At 40.0% G+C, this 21,078-nt stretch overlaps 1 protein-coding gene across 6 annotated transcripts; it reads left to right on the forward strand.

Annotated features, from left to right (window-relative positions):
• On the forward strand, positions 911-20,254 carry OGFRL1 (opioid growth factor receptor like 1). 6 transcript variants are annotated; one of them, XM_013992637.2, is made up of 9 exons: positions 1,199-1,323; positions 2,268-3,725; positions 4,120-4,196; positions 5,333-5,419; positions 5,576-5,657; positions 8,581-8,659; positions 8,757-8,823; positions 8,928-9,073; positions 13,193-20,254. In XM_013992637.2, the coding sequence occupies exons 3-9, from the start codon at positions 4,170-4,172 to the stop codon at positions 13,857-13,859; spliced, it is 1,155 nt and encodes a 384-aa protein (XP_013848091.1). In that variant the 5' UTR covers positions 1,199-1,323; positions 2,268-3,725; positions 4,120-4,169; the 3' UTR covers positions 13,860-20,254. The 6 variants fall into 6 exon arrangements, with proteins under 6 accessions (XP_003121312.1, XP_005659312.1, XP_020945184.1 ...); XM_021089526.1 differs by having other exon boundaries at positions 5,579-5,657; XM_021089525.1 differs by having other exon boundaries at positions 965-1,323; positions 2,268-4,196; positions 5,579-5,657.

A 21,078-nucleotide genomic window follows, 5' to 3' on the forward strand; every position in this document is an offset into this window, starting at 1 on the left:
GGTGATTTGTCTAAGGTCAGAAACTCATTAGGGAGGGAGCCACAGTCACAGTGCTTAAAGAGAGGCAATCTTGACTTAAGTGTGGAAGGGGGATCCTGTTTCCAACTCTTTCCCTAGAAACAGTCCATCATCCTTGATGTGGTCTTCTAATCCACGACGAAACATTTACAAAGAAACTATTTATTTCCAGTACAGCGATTTGATCTTATATGGAAACTGTTTTCTTAGTACACATTCAGCAGATGTGGCTTCCTAGAATCACAAGGTAAGGTCATGATACAAAGTTTACAGCAGTCACTTGTTCGAGCTTGCCGTTTTATCTCTTCTCCTTTGATTTAGAGAACAGACCAAGGGGCCAAGGACTCTGAGTTGTTATTCTACTCTGAGCACAGATTTAGAGTGGGTGTTAGTGAAAGCATCCACAGATGAATGTGAAAGTCTGGTTGTTTTTGCTGCTTTTGCTCTTCAGTTGAGGGAGTAGCCAAGTTTGACTCTCTGCTCCACGGGGACTGCAGGTGGCTGCCCCAGCTGCAGTAGCGGGAGCTGGGATTTTCTGTTGATGTGGTGCCTGGTGCTGGTGAGCAGCTTCTTTCCTCTGCTGCGGCCAGTTCCTCTTTCTCTTGGACTAGCCAGGTTAGGGGGCGGAGTGGGGACCAGACTCATCCGCAGACGGTGACACCTCCCCCCTAACGTCCCGGAGCTGGGCGGGATCAGGAGGCTCGAGGGGCGGGGAGGTGCCCGGGCTGGGGCGGCAAACCTTGATCCGCTTCGGGGACATTAGAGGCAGCGGGGGGCGGGCCTTCCGGGGGACCAAGAGGCGAGCTCGGCGCGCGCGGGGGCCGGGGAGGCGGGGAGCGATGGGCGGGCTCGGGCGCGGGCGGCGGCCCCGGGGCCGTGGGCTCCTCCCCGCCCTGCGCCCGCCGCCGCTCGCCGCGCGCAGGCTGTGCGGGCCGGGCGCCGAGGTGCCGCCCAGCGCCCTGGCCGCGGCAGTGCCCGGGCCCTAGCGCCGCTGCCCACACCCGTAGCCGCAGCTCGGGGCCCCCGCCCGCCTCTCCGATGGGCAACCTGTTCGGCGGGGTCAGCGCGCGCGAGCCCACCACTGTGGAGGACTGCGACTCTACCTGGCAGACCGACTCGGAGCCCGAGCCTGAGCCCGAGCCCGAGCCGGAGGAGCCGGGGCCAGGCGGTAGCGAGGGCCCGGGGCGGGAGCCCGTGCAAGCTCCGGAATCCGCGGAGCCCCCGGAAACCCCAGAGCGAGCCGGCGGCCGGCCCCGCGCCAGCCCCGCGCCAGACGGGGACGCAGAGGCAGAGGGCGCCGAGCAGGTACGCGGTCGCTGGGGCCTTGGGCCTCGGGGCGGGGGGCTGGGTGGGGGTGGAGGGACGTTTCCGTGGAGGGGCACAGACCGGGTAAGCCCCGTGCTCAGGGCCTGCGTGGGGTCGCCCGCTCCTCCCGTTAGCTGGCCTGGGGCCTGAACCCGGGCGCGACGAGGAAGTCCCTGCGGGCAGAGCACAACTTGAAGTGGTGTCTTCTCTGCCTCCGTAGCCCAGCCAGGGGATGGAAGGTGGGGTGGGAGGAACCTGCCTCGACACAGAGGAGTGTGAAAATCGGTCCAGTGCGTGTTAGTGGTAAAAATCAGCCAGAATGAGGTGAGATTGCGATGGAGCAGTAAGCCCTCTCCCCTACAGCAAGTTCTTCAGCCGTGAGATTCTCGTAGAAGGTCCCCATCCGACGTTAAAACACCACAGTTTCTATTCCAAGTAAGGCCTTCCAACCTGGAGTTCAGGGCACGCTTCAACAATCTTATTTCACCCAGAAGACTTGTTGATCCAGCTGTGCTTTAAGTCATTTGCCCCACTACAATTCGGATGGGAGGTTAGTAAGGAAATAAACATCCCTTTTAACCTCTGATGGACCGAAAATAATTCCGAAAATTTTAAAAGGAAAAACTGCATAGCCAAGCCTATGAAGAAATGTGCCTCGCAGCTCTTCCAGGCTGGTGGTTCTGCATCAGGCCCTCTTCGTTATCAGCTTTAGGGGGCTGAGAGTGGGAAAAATTGGAGCCCAAAGTCTAATGCAAACACAGGGCTCTTGGGTAGAGAAGATGAGTCCTATTTTACAGGAAGACTGCCTCGTACATCTTGATGATCATCTCTGTTTAGGTCAGGAGGAAACAGACTTAGTGTAGGGTCTGTGCTAAACATGTTATTTCCATCAACTGCAATTTTGGGGGTGGGGTGGTAGTTGCTGTCTTCAATCCCCATTTTAGAGAAAACTGAAGCTTAGAAGAAGAAGCTTGCCCAAGATCATGCAGGGAGCTATGTCTGCCAAATATGTCTGTCACCAGCATCAGAACCTCTCGTCTACTGGATTGTGAATGTATCTCTGCACCTTGCTGCTGGGTCATTTTGCCTTGCAAATTCAACCTCAGGGAAGTATTAGATGCTGTATTCCAGTGCTTTTCCCTTCCACTTGCTTCGCATTGAACTAACCTTCCGAAGAAGTTTGAGATGTCAAAAAATACCAACTCGAAGATTCAGCCCAAGTAACTTGGTCCATCTATATAGAACAATTTTATTATTAATGTTTTGATAAGTTAATTGCAACCCCAATAAAGGGTGGATCGAATCAACCCTTTCTTTTCCCCTTTAATGATTAATTTTTCTTGTCAGTATCACCATGTAACTTCTACTTTTCTCTGTTGCTTTTGACTGTTTACCTCATCTGTTCCCTACTTCCCATAGTCATTTGTAAGAACTATTGGAACTATATTTAGAGTATATCCCAGGAATTCCCTTGTGGCTCAGCCTGTTAAGAATCCAGTGTGGTCACTGCTGTGGCTCTGGTTACAGCTGTGGTGCAGGTTTGATCCCTGGCCCCAGGACTTCTGGGTGCAGCAGGTGCAGCCCATGCCCTCCCAAAAAAGGGATATCCCAGACTGACTGCTTCTTACCACCACCATCACTGTATTCCTAGTCTAATTGAATATTTGATAAGTGATAGTGCCATTAAATAAGATGGGGAAGTCTAGGGAGCAGACAGCATCAGAGGTTAAAGTGAGAATCCTCTTGAGTTTAATACCCTATTAGACATCCAAGTGGAGTTGGTGGGTAGTTAGTTATATCTCTGAGTGGAGCCTCAGTCTGAAACTGGAGTCATCAGCATGTAACTGGTGGTATAAAAAGACATGGGAAGATATGGGGTCATGAGGGAGTATGAGAAATGTGGAAAAGCCCTGGGCACGCCTTTATTGAGAGCATGTGAAGAGAAGGAGGAGCTAAAGATAAGGCTGACTAGGGGTGACCAATGAGATCTGAAGAAAACCAGGGCAAATGTGGCATGTGATAGTGTTTCAGGAAGGAGGGAGGCATCAGCTGGCCTGAGGCTGCAGGGAGGTCGCCTGAGTTGAGCACTGAGAAATGGTTTAGTAAGACCGACACTTGTCAGTGACATTCACAAAGAGCCATTTTGATGGTATGCAGAGGATGAAAGCCTGACTGGGGTGGGTCGTAGGAGAATGGGAGAGAGAGATAGACAGGGGCTCTGAGCCCTGGTGATGTTTTACTCTAAAAGGGAGCAGAGCTATGGATCTGTAATTGAGGGGGGTTTGGGTCGATCCCAATTTTTGTATGTTTATTTTAAGATTAGAGTTACTACATCATGTTTGCTGAAGGAGATGACCCAGAAGACAGGAAAATTTTGGTGATCCAGGAACTAGGAATAGTATGTAAGGAACAAAATTCCCTGGCTGAGCAGGTGAAAGGGGGTGGGACAGAGAGATTAAGGAATGGGAAGTGGGAGGAGCTGGGACGGTGCTGGCAGGTTGACACATTTAGAGGATGGAGGAGGCAGGCGTTCTCGTGATAATCCTGGGAAATAGGTGGGCGTGAGTCATTTTCATTTTGCAGAGGATAAAACTAAGATTCAGTTAGAAGCCTCACAAATCAGTAGCAGAGTTAAGAATCAGCCCACGGATCCTGACTCCCATTTTGGGGCTGTTGACATTACACCACTGTTTCTATAAAGGTCCTTCATGTTTAGTGGAGCTGAAATTGATTCATACCCTATTGACTGGATTTAGAGCCCAGAGCCTGGGATTCTCATTTTTGCCCTATCACTAGGCACTAGGTCTTGTTGAACTTCTCCAAGCCTGGGTTACCTGGTTTCTAAGATGGAAGCACTCCTAACTGCCTGCCAGGTGGGTTATAAGAATCAAATGAAATAATAGATGTGTACGAGCTTTGTAAATGGAAAAATGCTTTCTGTACACATGTAGGATGATGATTCATAGGGTTGTAGCTCAGGCTAAATAGATTCAGAAACTTGCTAGGCAGAGCTATTTTGAAACGTGTGACAAGGACCAGAATTTAAGCTTTTCCTTGCTTATGTAACGTGACGGAGTAGCTAATGTTAAACATCAGCGAATTTGCTGTTGAAGTCAGTATCTCTGTGCTTGTAGTAATAGTGAGAATCACACCACGTATAAAACATGCCAGCCACCCGGGAACTCTCCACTTTCTTATGCATTATAATAGTACATGTAGTTAGAGAACACAGACTTATTCCATTGACTTGTGCCTTACATGTTAAAAATTATGTCATGGGGGTGGGAATTGTGCTGAGAATTTAAATAGTGCTAGTAAACTGCCACATATAAGTTACTACAATATGGAGTTCATTCCAGTGAAGTGCTTGTATTGCTTTGTGTGTATATATTTTAAATTTGTTAATTGATGTCACATTGTATTATTCCTGAATTAACCAATATTTATTGGTGTATGTGTTGTGGTGATGTAAAGGATGGAGCTTAGAAAGTTATTTAGTTCATTTTAAAAGCCTCCTTTCTTTTCACAAATATTATATGACTTCTAAGTACAGCTAAACTTTGCAAAAAGGAATGACAATTTTCTTTGTAGAATTGATTTATTAACACTTCTCTAGTGTTGTGTAAAGTATTTGAAAATAAATTTTGTCATAGAATCATTTGTGTAACCTCTGGTAAAATATAGGTCTTGAATTCATTGTGAGTTCGGTTTCTGATGGATACTGGTCCTTAATATTTGGCCTCTGTAGGCTTTTGGTGAATAATGAAGTTTTTTATTTAGTAAAATACCTTAGGACAAATGTTATTATTGGCTTCAGCTTAAGAAACAAGAATGCCAACAAATGTTGCTAGCAAACATTTTAAAAGGACATTTATAATGTTTTCATTAATCTGGACAGCTTGGTACTTTTTAGGCTTTCTTTATGGATATTCACTAGGTTTGTTCTGGAAATTTCTCAGTGGAACTCTCTTGCTTCAACGTGCAAATGGAATTTCATTTTTTATTTTAGGGAAGTGAGTCCACTGAAGCAACTGCTAAACCAAAGAGAAGTTTTTATGCTGCAAGGGATTTGTACAAATACCGGCACCAGTACCCGGTAAGACTAAAGTATTTTTTTTTTTCCTAAAATGTAAAATATTTTCCTTCTGTTTTTGTTATCTTGTGGTGCCAATGAGCTAACATGCAAGAAAGGTCCTTGGGCTTTTTTTATATGTCCGTATGCTGGAGACTGATTTATGTCATTTTCCTTTAGCAGAACTTCAAAGATATCCGATATCAAAATGACTTGAGCAATCTTCGTTTTTATAAGAATAAAATTCCATTTAAGCCTGATGGTGAGTAATCTGCTACCTTGGTAAAAAGCAAACTTTAAATAATGATATTGCTAGTTACTCTTTGTTTATTCCATGGTCATTATATTCTTAGCACATTGGTTCATTGTCTGGCTTTACTCTGCTCTGCAGTCCAAGTGTCCCCCAAAATTCTAGACCCTAGAGCTGTGAGCATCTACTTGCAAATTTTGAAGGAATAAGTTGAGGATTAGCAATTCCTTCCCATTACTTGTTTACAGTGGCTACTACTATCCAAAAAGGTAGTGGGGGTCATTTTTGTGAGAGGAAAAGAGGAGATTTCTAGAACCATAACATATTAGATTATTAAGGAATTTTAAGGGGATCAAATTCAGCTTTCTCATTTTAAAGAGAAAGTCGCTAAGTGACTGACTTGTTGGGTCACTTGATTGTAGGCTTGGGTCTGGGTTCCAGAGTTCGGTGTTCTTTTCACTGTGCCAAACCTGAAAAATATTTAGAATGTCATTGCAAAGTGATGTCCATACTTAGAATAACCATTCCTGTTGATTTTCAGATTCAGGGGCAGGGAGCTCCAGCAGCCCCAGTTCAGTGTCCCCACATCCTAGGAAGGGAGCTGCATACACTGTAGATCTCCATTCAGCTCTGCTGAATAAACTTGCCCTCCTCCACAGCTCTACAACTGCCCCACTAGGATCTTTTCTAAACCTATAGTGAAAGGATGTAGCCTCCATGATGATACTCATGTTTCACCACGGCACCATGCTGTGGTTCATGGTGGTCATCCTAAAGTAATTTTATCCAGGTCAAACCACAAGCCTGGCTGCTCTCCTTGGAGCCCTTATCTCTACAAGGTAACTAGATGGCCCTGGCTGCTGCTCTTTGCTCTCGGTTGAAACTCAGCCAAATCTGCAGCAGTGTGTGAGTTAGGAAATGAGGTTCATCGATTGCAAAGCTTTCCAAATGGTAGGACTTTGCCTTCTTTGATGAACTAACTGGCTGGAGAGTATCTAAATTTTGGATGGAGTATTGGTGTGCACTGGCAGACGCACCAGTTGGGAATTAGGACTTAAGAACATTGCTGAAATGGCCAGATCCACTTGTCTTTTATTAATTTCTGGTAGCCCAGAAGTTGGCCCTGTTTAAGAACCCTTTAGATGAAAATGTCCTGTCGTTTTTACTAATCATGGAAATGAACTGCTTTATTTACTAATTGAAATAATATTAAATTCATTTTTTAGGACTTGAGGATAAGAAAACTTTTTGAAGAAATGCAATGATAGATTATTACTTGGACTCTGATATGAATTTAATAAAATTTACCTAAAGAAATGAATGCCTTCAAATATTAAAAACATTGAACATAGAGCTAATGACAGTATTTAACTGAATTATTTTTGTATTTCTAACAATGAATTTATTTTTAAGATAGTAATTTATAGTAATAAAGAAATGCATTACTTTTTTGGTAATCTTTACTTGGAAATCTTATGAGACTGGTGGGGGTCAGAAGTTTTAGTTAAGATTACATAAAATATTACTCTTGTTTATTGTATAAATTATGTCAACTCACACTTTCTCCCAGTAGTATACACACACTCTCCTGCCGGTAAGCATAAGCCTGCAATGATGTATTTTACTTATTAAGTAGGAGAAGTGGTAGATGGAAGGGGAAAAAAATGGGAAATTATGGAGATAATGGTTTCAACATGATGATGATTAAAAAACAGCCTTTTTACCAAACCTGGAGAATAGGCCTCTAGTACAAACTTTGTGGTCTCTGGAGGAAATAAGAATGATATTTAGAGAAATAGTACATTGTTGTGTCTTTTTTCTATAAAATTGACTAAATGGCCCCATGGTCTGTTGTGAGCATCTAGACAGATTTGGGAAGCAGGAGGATTTTGCTATAATAAGTCCTTACAGGAGAAAATAGGATGTGGTAAAGAAGAGGGCTAACATTTTAGAACCGGAAAGACCTGTGTTTTACTCCTAATTTTCTTAGCGAGTGACTTGGAGCAAATCACATCATTTCCTCAGTAGTAAAATAAGGCTAATAACTCTGGTTTGAGAGTCCTGTGCAGAATCAGTGAGAGCGTAATAAGGGTCCCACAGCTAGGAGACACTTAACCACCTGTTCCTTTCCTCTTTCTTTCTCCTCTTTCCTTCTTTTCTCCACTTCTCTCATCTTTCTCTTCCTCCCACCTTTGTCTTCTTCCTTTCTTTTTTGCTTGGGATTCATTTCATCTTTATTCCATCTAGTATTTTAAAAAACTCTGTGGCCCTCCATGGTGGGGATTGGCCAACTTTTTCTGTACAGGCCTGGATAGTAAATATCCTCAGCTTTGTGGGCCATATGATTTCAGTTGCAGCAACTCAACTCTACTGTTTTAATATAAACGATGTAAGTGAATGTGCACAGCTGTGTTCCAATAAAGCTTTATTTATAAAACATTTGGCAGGCAGTAGTTTGCCAGCCTTTGCTTCAGAATAATTATCCAGTAGAGTTTTCTGTGATTCGAGATGCCATACATTTTATTTTAATTAGGCTTATTATGTACCTGAACATGGGGTATTCAACTTATAAATCATTGTTCTGGAGTTCCCATCGTGGCTCAGCAAAAACGAATCTGACTAGCATCCATGAAGATGCAGGTTTGATCCCTGGCCTCGATCAGTGGGTTAAGGATTTGGCATTGCTGTGGCTGTGGTGTAGGCCAGCGGCTACAGCTCCGATTCAGCCCCTAGCCTGGGAACCTCCATGAGCTGTGGGTGCGGCCCTAAAAAGACAAAACAAATAAATAAGTAAATAAATAAATAAAAGCATTGTTCTTGTGTACTGTTACTAAATTTTAAAAAGTTTTAATGTAAAGTGTAGGTGATTTCATCTTAAGATGCCTTCAACGATGTTTTAAACATCTAGTTCATGTTCTGAATCTTTACTCTTTAGGTGTTTACATTGAAGAAGTTCTCAATAAGTGGAAAGGAGATTATGAGAAGCTGGAGCACAACCACACCTACATCCAATGGTCAGTTGAGTGCACTCTCTCTTGAACCATGGCCTGTTTAAACATGTGTGCTTCCCAGACAACGTCAATATAAAAATGTTATTTTTTTAAAACATAGGCTTTTCCCCCTGAGAGAACAAGGCTTGAACTTTTACGCTAAAGAACTAACTACGTATGAAATTGAGGTAAGGCAGGCTCTTTTCATTTAATGTGAGAAAGCCAAATAATACTGCCTTTTGATTGCCCTGGTAACTCTGAGTCACTCAGCTGACTTTTCTTCTTTCATTAGGAGTTCAAGAAAACAAAAGAAGCAATTAGAAGGTTCCTTCTGGCTTATAAAATGATGTTAGAATTTTTTGGAATAAAACTGATAGATAAAACTGGAAATGTTGCCCGGGCTGTTAACTGGCAGGAAAGGTTTCAGCATCTGAACGAGTAAGTAGAGTCTCTGCAGTTCATCCCGGATGGGCATGTTGTTTTCCTAGGATGGAATTCGCTATGGCACATGGGAAAGACCAGCAAATGGACCCAGGAGTTTGAAGTCAAAAGCTAGTTTGAAATGCGTTTTATTCCCTATTCTGTATTCTAAAACAAAACAGAGCAAGAAGAAGAAAGAGTAAGATTCCAGGTAGAAATACAGGTGCTCAGCTTCAAAGCTCTTTCTTCCTGAAACCTTGCTGTTGTCCACAGCCATGTGTAGGCTCACTTCCTCTCTTCATACTATGTTTCTTGGCATTTACAGTTGTTGTTTGTATACAATTTTCCAGATTCTCTGTCCTAAGCTGTAGGCTTCTGTAGCTCAGTTTTTCCTCAGGCGTGGAGCCTTCCTAGATTAAATCCATGAATTAAGCCTATAACAAATAAAAATCATTTTATAAGACTGAGATGTACTCATACATTTTACTAAGAAAGAGGGAAAATTAGAATATTTGCCATTTAGGTAAAACACGAAAATCCATTTTTGGTTAATAAGTCCAAAGACCTGTAAGGAAAATTTTAACAGTTTATTTGGAATTGATTTGCTGTATCTTTTTGCTTAGATATTTATAACTTTCATTAGTATTTATACTCAGAGGTTTTTTTTTTTTTGTTATTTCCTTTGCATGCAAACTGGCTTTTTTTTTTTCTTTTTAATTATAGGGTGATTTATGGGTGCTGGACTGTAAAACCAACAACTTTAAAACATTTTAGCACATTGTAATTAGCTGAACTGGGCAAATACCAAGGGGAAAAAAATTAAAGTTAACCTAAGAAAATTTTCTTTGCCCTAAACAGACTTTTGTGCATCAGTTGACTAAATTTTTTGTGTTTTTCTAGAACTTTTATCTTGTTTGGTAAAAATGAATATAAGTATTAATATTTAAGCCTTCCTTTTACTTTATTTACAATCAATACTATTAAAGTGATAGCTTGTACTAAAACATTCAAGATATGGGCATAAAGCTTTATGATCTTGTCTAGAAGACCCGTTAGCTCATAATGCCAGATAATTTGGTTTATATAGGGCACTTATAGCAGAAATATAGATGCCTCTGCCTAAGCAATGCAGGTGGCTATCTCTGGACAAATTTTCAAAGTACCTATGTAATATTGTCATATTGTCAAAGAAAGCTGGGTGCAGGTAGCCTATTGACACGAAGGATGGAAAAAATCAATTTTTGAAGAGGATCTGATAGCCTCTCATCTTCCCTGTACTTAAAAGTGTCATTTCAGAGAATCTCCATTTCCAACTTGTTTTTGGTTGGAATAGCGATTTTATTTAGTAAAAGTTTGTTGAATGAATACATGAGGAACAAAACAGGTTTATCAGCCTAAATCCTCCTTGGGGTTTAATTGTCGGATCCTCTAATTGGTAGCTGGAAACAGCCCTTCTGAAGGCTTTCATTTAATGATCTGTCTTGGGAAAGGCTGAGGAGTCTGATCCTTACTGTCCGCCCCACTCCCTTTCTTTCTACCACCATTTTTCTTTCTATGGTTATTGCATACAACTTTTATTCTTTTTTTTTTTTTTTTTTTACTGCTGCACTCGTGGCATATGGAAGCTCCTAGGCCAGGGGTTGAACTAGAGCTGCAGCTGAGGCCTACACCACAGCCATAGCAACACCCAAGGTATCAAACCTACATCCTCACATTGACAATGTCAGGTCATTGAGCCACTGAACCACAAAGAGAACTCATTCTGTATGACATCTTGAGTTTTTTACAGTAAGCAGAAACCCAATATATTTATATAGCCCTGCAGACAAAAAATATTGAATGAAAGTGAAATGAAATAAAGTTGAGTGAACAGGTGACCATGGGGAGTTCCTGTCATGGCTTAGTGGTTAACGAAACTGACTAGTTTCATCCCTGGCCTTGCTCAGTGGGTTAAGGATCTGGCATTGCTATGAGCTGTGGTGTAGGTCATAGATGCAGCTCCAATCCAGTGTTGCTGTGGCTGTGGCATAGGCCAGCAGCTACAGCTCCAATTCAACCCCTAGCCTGGGAACCTCCATATGCCGCAGGGGTGGCCCTAAAAAGACAAAAAAAAAAAAAAAAAAAAAAAAAAAACCATCCTCACCCAGAAGGATGGAGTTAATGAAAACTTCAGGACTTGTCTTTTTACCAGTGGTTGGTTAGCCCGAATCATTGGTCACTCCAAACAAAATCTCCTATTTAAATAGGAGTTTAATTGCAGTTCCTGGCTATGGAGTTCCCATCGGGGCTTAGTGGAAACAAATCTGACTGTCATCCATGAGGACGCAGGTTCGATCCCCTGGCCTTGGTCAGTGGGTTAAGGATCTGGCGTTGCCATGATCTGTGGTGTAGCTCACAGATGTGTCTGGGATCCTGTATTGCTGTGGCTATGATGTAGGCTGGCAGCTACAGCTCTGATTCGACCCCTAGCCTGGGAACCTACATGTGCCACAAGTGCAGCCCGAAAAAGACAAAAGACAAAAATAAAAATAAAATAAGATAAAAGGCTATGGAAGCACACCCTTTCACCCCTCAAATAATTCAATATACTTCTCCACTTTTCCCCAGTATATTGCTAGTTATTCTTAAGTGAATGCCTCAAGCACTTGTGGAAGCCAGCCTGGTATTTGTGGATGCTTGTATAAAGTTCTAAGGTATAAACAGATTTGGGGAAGTTAGAAGCAAGTGATGGTTGTGTGGCAGCATTGGGTAAATAACTAACCTGGGCTGTTGATGACACACAATTAACACATACACCTAAGATTCCTTTAGAATGCAGCCAGGCATTTGTAATAAAACAACTGTTGGGCTGAGTGAGGTTGAGGAGGTAAGATTATAAATTGTGGCAAAATAGCTTTGGAAAGCTTTTGTGTTAGTTTGGGGACAAAAAAAAAAAAAAGATGTCAGTGCAATCTGGGAAAAGGGGCATCTTTGGAGTCTGTGCCATGAGTCAATGCCAAATTTAAAATTTGGTGATGTGGAAAGAGGATGAGAGAAAGGCCACAGATGGCAGAGAATAGATGATTAGGTTGGGATAGGTATAAATATGGTAGTCCTTAGTACCAAATCTGAATAATACCAATACTAGTAATAATGTTAAATGATGCTTAAATATATTGAGTTCCACATGCTCTGCACACACTTCAGCTAATTTGATTCTTACAAGTCCAGTGGGCCATTTCTCCCATTTTCCAGATGGGCATCATGAGCTTTAGAGATACTCTGATTTCACATAGCCGGAGGTGGCAGAGCCAGGGTGGGAATTCAGTTCTGACTGTAAAACCATGCTCTTTGCTCTACTCAATAAGTTAGTTTTGCTTCCTTTGTTAGAATTGTTCTAGATAGGCAGATTTTTGCTGCTTTTCTTCTGAGTTAATTAATATGGTGGGTTTTGCTGCCCAGCTGACTCTATAAATCACTCATTCAGTTGTTAGCTAATAACGTGTTGGTGCTTGGCACTGGTTACCCGTGATGGGTGTGATGCCTGTGTGTGCTAGAAACTAATCCTCAGTGCATTTAACAAACAATAGTTCGACATCAGTGGGAATAAGTATTACATCTAAATATTCCTCAGGAGTTGCCATTGTGTCTCAGCAGGTTAAGAACCTGACATAATGTCTGTGAGGATGCAGTTTTGATCCCTGGCCTTGCTCAGTGGGTTAGGGATCCGGTGTTGCTGCAAAGCTGCAGCATTGGTTGCGGATGTGGCTCGGATCTGCTTTTGCTGTGGCTGTGGTGTAGGCTGGGAGCTGTAGCTCTGGTTCAGCCCCTAGGCTGGGAACTTCCGTATGCTGTAAGTGCAGCCATAAAAAGAAAAAAAAAAATCTAAATATTTTTCAAATATGGGAACCTAGAGAAATAAGGAGAAGTTATATGTTTGAATTTTATAGAGATGGGCATTTTGCTGAGGCCTAGAGGCTTAACACCTTCTGTTTTGTTCTTCTTTGTGGTGTGTCTAATATGACTTTTATGGTGAAGTCATCACAGAGCATGTTTCCATGGCTTACAGAGCCATCAAAAATATTTTCCCAGTAGTTTTTATTCCCCTGCTTTTCCCCACCTAATTTTCCATTTTCATTTTATTCAATCATCTTCCAGGTCCCAGCACAACTATTTAAGAATCACTCGTATTCTGAAAAGCCTCGGTGAGCTTGGATATGAAAGTTTTAAATCTCCTCTTGTAAAATTCATTCTTCATGAGGCTCTTGTGGAAAATACTATTCCCAATATCAAACAGAGTGCGCTGGAGTATTTTGTTTATACAATTAGAGACAGGAGAGAAAGGAGAAAGCTCCTACGGTTCGCCCAGAAACATTACACGCCCTCGGAGAATTTTATCTGGGGACCACCGAGGAAAGAACAGTCCGAGGGCATCAAGGCTCCAAAAACGCCTGCCCCGCCCAGCTCTGGGCATCACAGTCAAATGTCTATGCACAAAAAATCCAAGGACTCCAAAACTTCCTCCTCAGCTGTGCATGTAAACAGCAAAACGCCTGAAGACAAAAAAGTGGCACCAAGAGAGCCTGGGGAAGAGGCCGACGGGCCCAGCGAAGAGCCGGGCAGTGAGGCCTCTGGGCCCGGAAACACAGAGGTGGACCGTGATGCTGACAGGTCCACTTCTCAGCCAGAAAAAACAGTTGTTCATCCCTTGGAGAAAAGGGAGAGTGCCTCTTCCTCTGAAAAAGATGAAGAAAGTGAAAATCATAACAAAGACTGTGAAAGTCCTGGAGATACAGGTTCCCAGGATGACACACTATTGCAGTGAATCATCAGAAAGCCCACAAACCCATTGAGATCAGGGAGGATAAAGCTACGGTACAGTGGGGTACAATTGATCCTGAAGAACGAAAGTCACGCCTCCAGTTGTAGCCAGCTGTTTGTGACGTCTGCTGTCAGCATTTAGTTTTGTCGCTTGAGTTTTATTCTGGACTGACAACGAATGTAATATTTAATAAGAAGTTTTAAGACAAGACCCCGTGAATGAATGTATTCTGTTAATACCTTTAGGACATGAGTTTTCACATTCTGAACACAACAATCACTTTTAAGTTATTTTCAGTGTATCCAGAAATAATCTGTAGTATTTGGTATATTCAATAAATTCTTTGGAAAGACTACACTCTCCATGAAGAAAATCAAGAGGATTATTTTGTTCTATTGCCACACCTTTGCCCTGTTTGTGGATTCATTTTTTAAAAGCTGGAAGAAAGAATTTGGTCTTCTCAGATGTATACAGAAAGAAATTTGGATTTTTTCATTACAGTACCTCAGCTTGTTTATTTTTAAGTTCTGATCTGTGGGATGGATGTTCCCGGGGAGCTGTCATCGACCCTCCCCATCTGTCACTTGTGCTGTGTGATGCTTTTTCCTCCTCCCCTTTCTCCACCCTACCCTGATTTACCACTTTTGTTAGCCTTCTAGCCTGCATTTGGATGGTCTCCTAGAGTGACATTTAAGTGAAACAGAGGGGACTTTCAACTGTATGATTTTGAAACTTTGTTTTGTTTAAAATAATGAAAATGTTTTTCTGTGTTGTGTTAAAAACAAATTTTGATGCAAAAGTCCAAGAAAAGAATTTTGCCTCCTGTGGCTGTGCCATATAAATTTAGTGCTTGTTTATGAATGCAAATGACTAAAGAATTAAAAACTAAGAAAGGAAATTATTCATTTTTAAAAGATATGCACCTTGTACTGGCAGCAAGGGAGTGAGTGGTCCCTAAAACTATGAATATCTCAGTGTTAGGTGGACTATGAAATTAATATTGCTTAGTCCACAGTGTATCTTTTTAAAAAAAAAAACCAAAACAATTTGCTGTGTCTTTTAAGTCGACAAACCTTAAAATTAGGAATAGAGTTGACATTCCATATATTCAGTTTTAGTAAGCACTTAATGTGTTAATATCGGGTAAGAACAAATAACTTTCTTTCCTATAATATTACTAGTTATTATTACACATTAGAAAACAATCAAATGCTGTGGTGAGAACTTCAAAGCATACAACAAATAGAGTTAAAGCAATTAATAGAAAAATTTTTTTTCATTACATTTCATTTAGAAAGGAATTGGCTTTTGTGTTTCTTAGGCTTTGAAGGGAAGTCCTGTTACCTTTGACTTCCAGAGAATTTTTCTATCCTATTTTTTAATCACATCATATCATCATCTGTTACCCTTATTCATCAGAGGATTTTTGGCAGAGGATTTCTAGAAAATAAACACACCAATAGTATTCCTTTAGAAGTATGATTTTATTGCCTTGAAGTTTACATAAAACATCACTGTTGCTCAAATTTGACTTTTTTATATGAATGTTGGTAACACTCATGTTATATATTGTATTCCAATAAATAGAGAATAGTTTTGCCTTATCATTTCTCATAATATACCAGTTTTTGCTTTCTCTTGTTTTGTGAAGTTAACATTAGGATTTAGGGAAATAATTCTTTTTGCATTTCAATTTCTTTTTTCACATGGACCCTCTAATGTCCCCATTGAGCTTGCAGTTTTACAGGGTTTGGACATGTGAGTAGATTGTCATATTGGGCTGAATTGTAGGAATATGATTAACTCAAAATAGCTTACCAACTTTGCATACCTGATAAAGTGTTCAGACTGCTTCTTAAGTGTATAATATTAAAATTTTGTGACCATATATAAAAATATTAATAAGCAGTGGACAGATACTAAAAAAAGTGGATATAACCTAAATTACCTAGAAATGAGTAGTATTTCAGAGCCGTTAGAAGTAAAAATGTTTCATTCAATAATTTAACTTTTAGACTATTATTCCTAATTAGGGATTTGATTAGATTGTGGGCATTTAATTGGAGAGTATTTAGTCTCAAGAGGAAAAACTGCCTGGTTTCCGTGTAAAACAGTGGACTTTTTCCACCATGTTGTTTTTTAAATGCATATTCACAGATAACAGTATTAGTCCTACATTCAATCTGTAAATAACTTATGAGAAAATTGTTCAGTGGAAACAAGTGAAAGGATGACATTCTTTTGCAGATAAAAATATGAACATAGAGAATTTTTTCTATTAAAAATACTTCATACATTCAGTAGTTTTAAAGTAAATCTACAGGTATGTATTTATGTGTGTGTTCGACATGAAATAGCCCTCTGGGTTTGACTCTGATGTTTTATATTTTTAAAAACTACCATGTGCTTGCAGAAATTTACCGAGAAGCTGTTATAAAGATGCAGTGGAGCATGGCCAGGTAACTAAAAACATTATTGATATTTGCAAATATATAGACTTTATTGTTGTACTGTAAGCTGCAAGGACACTAAGTATTGGCTATTGAAAAAATATTACATTTGCATTTCATGGCAAATATAATGTTATACTGCTTGGTTAGTCTAATATATTTCTAATATTTTGTGCTTTCATATCCCAAAGGAAACACTATATGTGAAGATATTTTGAAATACTATGAAGTGATATATAATTATGTGATATATAATTATAAGATATATTTCTGTACAGTAGAGAAAAAATTTATAACATTAAGAATATTGTACCATTATACATTCTCATGCTTCATCTCGTAAGAAACTCACAGAATCATGATAGAAGTGAAAATGTGTCTGCTTTCTCTAAATCAGGTCCAATTCTCCGTTTAAAAATTACATTGTATAATTTTATTTTGAATTTTAGTTTTGAGAGACTCCTTTTTTCAGCCTCAAGGAGAAAACAGAATTTATAACTCAGGAGTTACTAAAGAAGTTGTCAGGGTTTTGTTTGTTTGTCTTTTTGGGTTTTTTTTTTTGCAAAGTATTATAAATATAAACATGTTTATAAAATTACTTTTGTATCTAGATTTCAAACTTTAATCTGAAAGAAGAAATGATCTGATGTAAAAGGAAAAACAGTACAGTGTTACATCTGAGTCACCCTTTAAAAAATTTTAGCAAGTAAACTTCCTTATCAAGTGCTCAAAAATTTGTTGAACTGATGGAGAGAGAGTTTTGGTCAATTGTTTAAAGTTAAATTTTTCCAGTTTATGCTAGAATTATGGTTGAGTTTATAATCTACTAAGTAACTAAATCAGGCAGGGTTTTTTTTTTGTTTGTTTTTTGTGGGTTTTTTTTTTTTGTCTTTCTATAACTGAGGCTCATTTACAAGCTTTATTTTCTAACCCTAGACAAGAAGGACAGTCTTAATCTTGCTTGACTATGATTGCACCTCTGAGTTTCTTGTGTTTAGTTGGGGTGAGTGGGGATTCTTAGTTATAGGAATAGTTTTGAAGATTTCTGTTCTGTCTCCCTTTTTTTTTTTTTTTTTTTTTCTTTTGGGATATATCCATGCAATGTAAGGTAGGCTGGAGTTAGACATGCTGGAAGCATTTCAAATGTACGCGCAGTTGTAGAGAATGATGGCCTGGGTCAGCAGGATCTGGAAAATTAGGAGTGTATGTATATTGACTTCTTTCACCTGTGAATCCTATAGTGTTTATACCATGAACAGATTTGTGTGAGGACTCTCTAGGGTAGCAGTGAGTACAACCTTGCCTCTTTCCCTGTTCCAGCCCACCCAGCAGACTGTGCTTGGGGGCAGACCATGTTTTAGAAATTTCTTATTACAGAAGATCATAGAGTTATGAATGCCTGGAGGTATCCAGATGTGCCTTAACTGATGTAAATGATTTTCATTCAGAAGTTTAAATTTTCACCCCATTATAAAATCTTGCCTTTTAAGGAACATTCCAAACCATGAAGATCAGTTATTTTAATGAAATTTACTTTGGTGCTTTGTCGTTTTGGAGAAATTTCCATTTGTGTCAATAGCATCCCTTTAGAAGGAAGTATTCTAGCCACAATGTTCAAAAATGTGTTCTTTTTTGACAAAAAGTGTTTACAATAAGAAAGATAAACTACATTGTTACATTTATGTTTCTGTTTAATTTTGCTAATTGTGACAATTTTCATTGTAAACATCTCTCAGTTACCATGAGTAATGTTTATCTGTTTTACTTTTGTTTGTAGATGCAGATGAATGTAGAAAATAGACTTGTGTTAGATAAATTATTTAAAAGTTTAAATCTAGTAGATGGGGGAATTTGAAATTAATTTGAAAAATTTTCTGCTATAGTTTTATGAGAAACCTTTAAACGGTACCATTCTTGCATTTTTCCTTAGAATTTTTTTTTGTCGTCTTCTGCTTTTTTTTCTTCATCTGTTGAGGAGCTTATTATTTTAGTTACTTATGGGAAATAACTTCTTAATGTTTGTTTCCTTGAATTAAAGTTTTCTTGTGGAGGATAGAATTAACTGCTTTGTTTTATGGCCGGAACTCTGCCTGGAGGCTGAGTTCAGAGAAAGGAGGTGACTGAGAACCAGAGCGGATCTTGGCGAAGGGGGCTGACATTGGGCTACAGCCTCCCCAGTGGCAGGAGGGGTCCTTAGGCCTTGTCTGGATGATGAGGATGTTAGGCTCCCTGATCGCTGACTTCTGAGGAAGGTGGCCCACCTTGGACTTCATACACAGTTCCACTGGGTATCAATTTTCATAAAATATCTGTTATAATTCATTTGCCACCATTTTGTAGCTGTTTAAGAATTTGTGAGCAATTGGATACCTGCCAGTTCAATTATAGCTGAATCTTTATAACTATCTTGGGAAACACTGAAATATCAGTTCTGACTCCCCCTCCTCCCAGTTCAAAAATTCTGATCTTCAATCAGAACTTGTCAGAGGTATCTATACAAAAGTCTCCATAAAAGAATCCTGTGTTCTTTAAAGATGAAGTGAAAAGGAAAGGACACCAGTCAGTGCTCAGTTGTTAATGCTGAAAGAACTTTTTAAAAAATCAGAAACCTTATAGATTTTAATATGTAAAACATATTGAAGATATAAAGTTTATATAGCCTCGTTTTTAAATTATAATGGAGTTTGCGGAACAGTTACATGGATTAGGGAGACTGGTTATGTAGCGAGCTTTGGTCCTAAGAAGCGTCCAAGTCCTGCACTCATTAGTCAGATGAACACTTTTCAGTGCTGATGGGTTTAGTGTCATGTGAGAAGGAAGATACACATGAAACAAAAAATTAGAAACAGTAACTAGAAACTCATTATAGAGATATTCATAACCAATTATAGGTTGGTACAATGCCAGAATTACTGGAAGCAGATGAGCAGTGGTCTGCAAAAGCTCTATGGTGGGGACGCACTTTCAGAGCCAGCTCTGTGTTGTAGGTGCCAAGGAGATCAGGACTGGTGTGGAAATGGTCCCCCTTCATGCTTGTACTTGAGGCCTGAATCCCACTTACTCCACTGCAGGCTGAAACCTTTCATAGACTGAGGGAAAAAAACCAAATGGTCAGGCACCAAGTTTAGTTCCTCTGCCAGTGGTGGTTTTCCTAAAAAGAAGTTCAGTGGAGGGACTGGCTGCAGGTACAAGGAGGTCAGTGGTAGGTGGTTTGTAATGAAAGGACTGTAATCTCCCACACCATGGAGACTGATGGCGTCTTCATTGTGAGGCATCACAATTAAAAGCAACAGATGAGAGAGAGCAAAATGTTAGATCTTGTGACAAGCTTTTTCTTTCTTTTCCTTTTTATAAAAAGTGTATTTGGTTCCTAAGTTATCTGGTCTTTTTTCAGGTTACCTAAGAAGAGGGGTTGCCAGCTGGGTCCATTTCAATTGGGAAACTCTTGTGTCCTTTCCATTTTGAGTATTTTGGGAAAATGGATATGATTCTTAAAAAGATGTGTGTTTTACTTCCTACATGAGCTCAGACTCTCCGGTGGCCCTGGGCCTTTTCTGGGCTCCGTCGTCTCCTGCAGGGTGAATTACAGAATGCTGTGCATGTCTGTCTGCACCAATACCATGTGTATGTGGTAGGAGTTGTAACCAGTTTCTGGATCTGTATGGTACTATGAGACACTTATTTTATAATTCTGTAACTGTATGGCAGTGTTATGCCAAAAAATGTACAAAAAGCAATAGTTTCTGTTGTTTACTGCTGTATTTAAAAATATTGTTTCTGAAATAATATATGTAGAGTTCCTTTAAAGTAATTATTTTTAATAACTATTGCCAAATACACATCCTGTAAAGTGAATAAAAGCCACTTCACCTTAGTTAACATTCTAGCATTATGTTAGAGTCCATAATGTTGATTTTGCATGATTAAAATATTTTTAAAGAGCTGAAACAAGTGACTTTGCTGTTTTCCTATGATTAGACATATTTTTTAATGTTATTGTATGAGATCAAGATTATTTCCTTATATCCTCTAAAGTAAGTATTAGAGGATACTTGAATACTTGAAGGGTGAAATCTTACTTATAAAGGCAGTTAATTTTGTTGCAAGATTTTGGAGGGCAGATCACGTGTAAATACTGGGATGTTCTCTGTTTTACTTTTCTCTATTGTAAAGTTTTAAAAGCATGTTTCAAAGAGATGGATGAAAATACATAACTAATGGAAGGGACAGTTTTCTTCACTTAATAGGGCTAGCCTTTTAATGATGATTTTTTGATTAAGAAAAATGCAATTGTGAGGTGCAAATGAGGAGGTTGCCTGAGAGACCACAAGACAGTGTGGATGAAGGTGGGGAAAAGCATCCCCTTGGAGCTTGGCTGCACTGATACATCAAGGCAGGAAAGGTGCAGATGAAAGAACTAAGAATAAACTGTGGTGAGAGTCAGAATGAAATCACATTGTGTGTAATTGAGAAACTCAGAGAGAAAATCACAGCCACATGGTGAGCAAGCATGATTTTAACTTCAGCCTTTGGGGATGAGTTGTTTAGGGAGAGAGCAACACACATAAGCAATTACCATCCTAAGGGAAGGGCAGACACATTCTGGTAACAGAAAATGGGGAAGTTTGCTTTCTCCCAAAGGCTGAATTTCCAAAGGCAACGTAAGATCGTTAGAGAATGGAGATTCTCAGTAGAGTGAAAAAGACAGGACTGAGCCTGCATTTCTTCAAGAATATAAAATCCAGTACGCAGAGAGTTTGCAAAAGAGATTT

Source organism: Sus scrofa, chromosome 1 (assembly GCF_000003025.6).
Source record: "Sus scrofa isolate TJ Tabasco breed Duroc chromosome 1, Sscrofa11.1, whole genome shotgun sequence".
In the NCBI taxonomy this organism is placed as follows: domain Eukaryota; kingdom Metazoa; phylum Chordata; class Mammalia; order Artiodactyla; family Suidae; genus Sus; species Sus scrofa.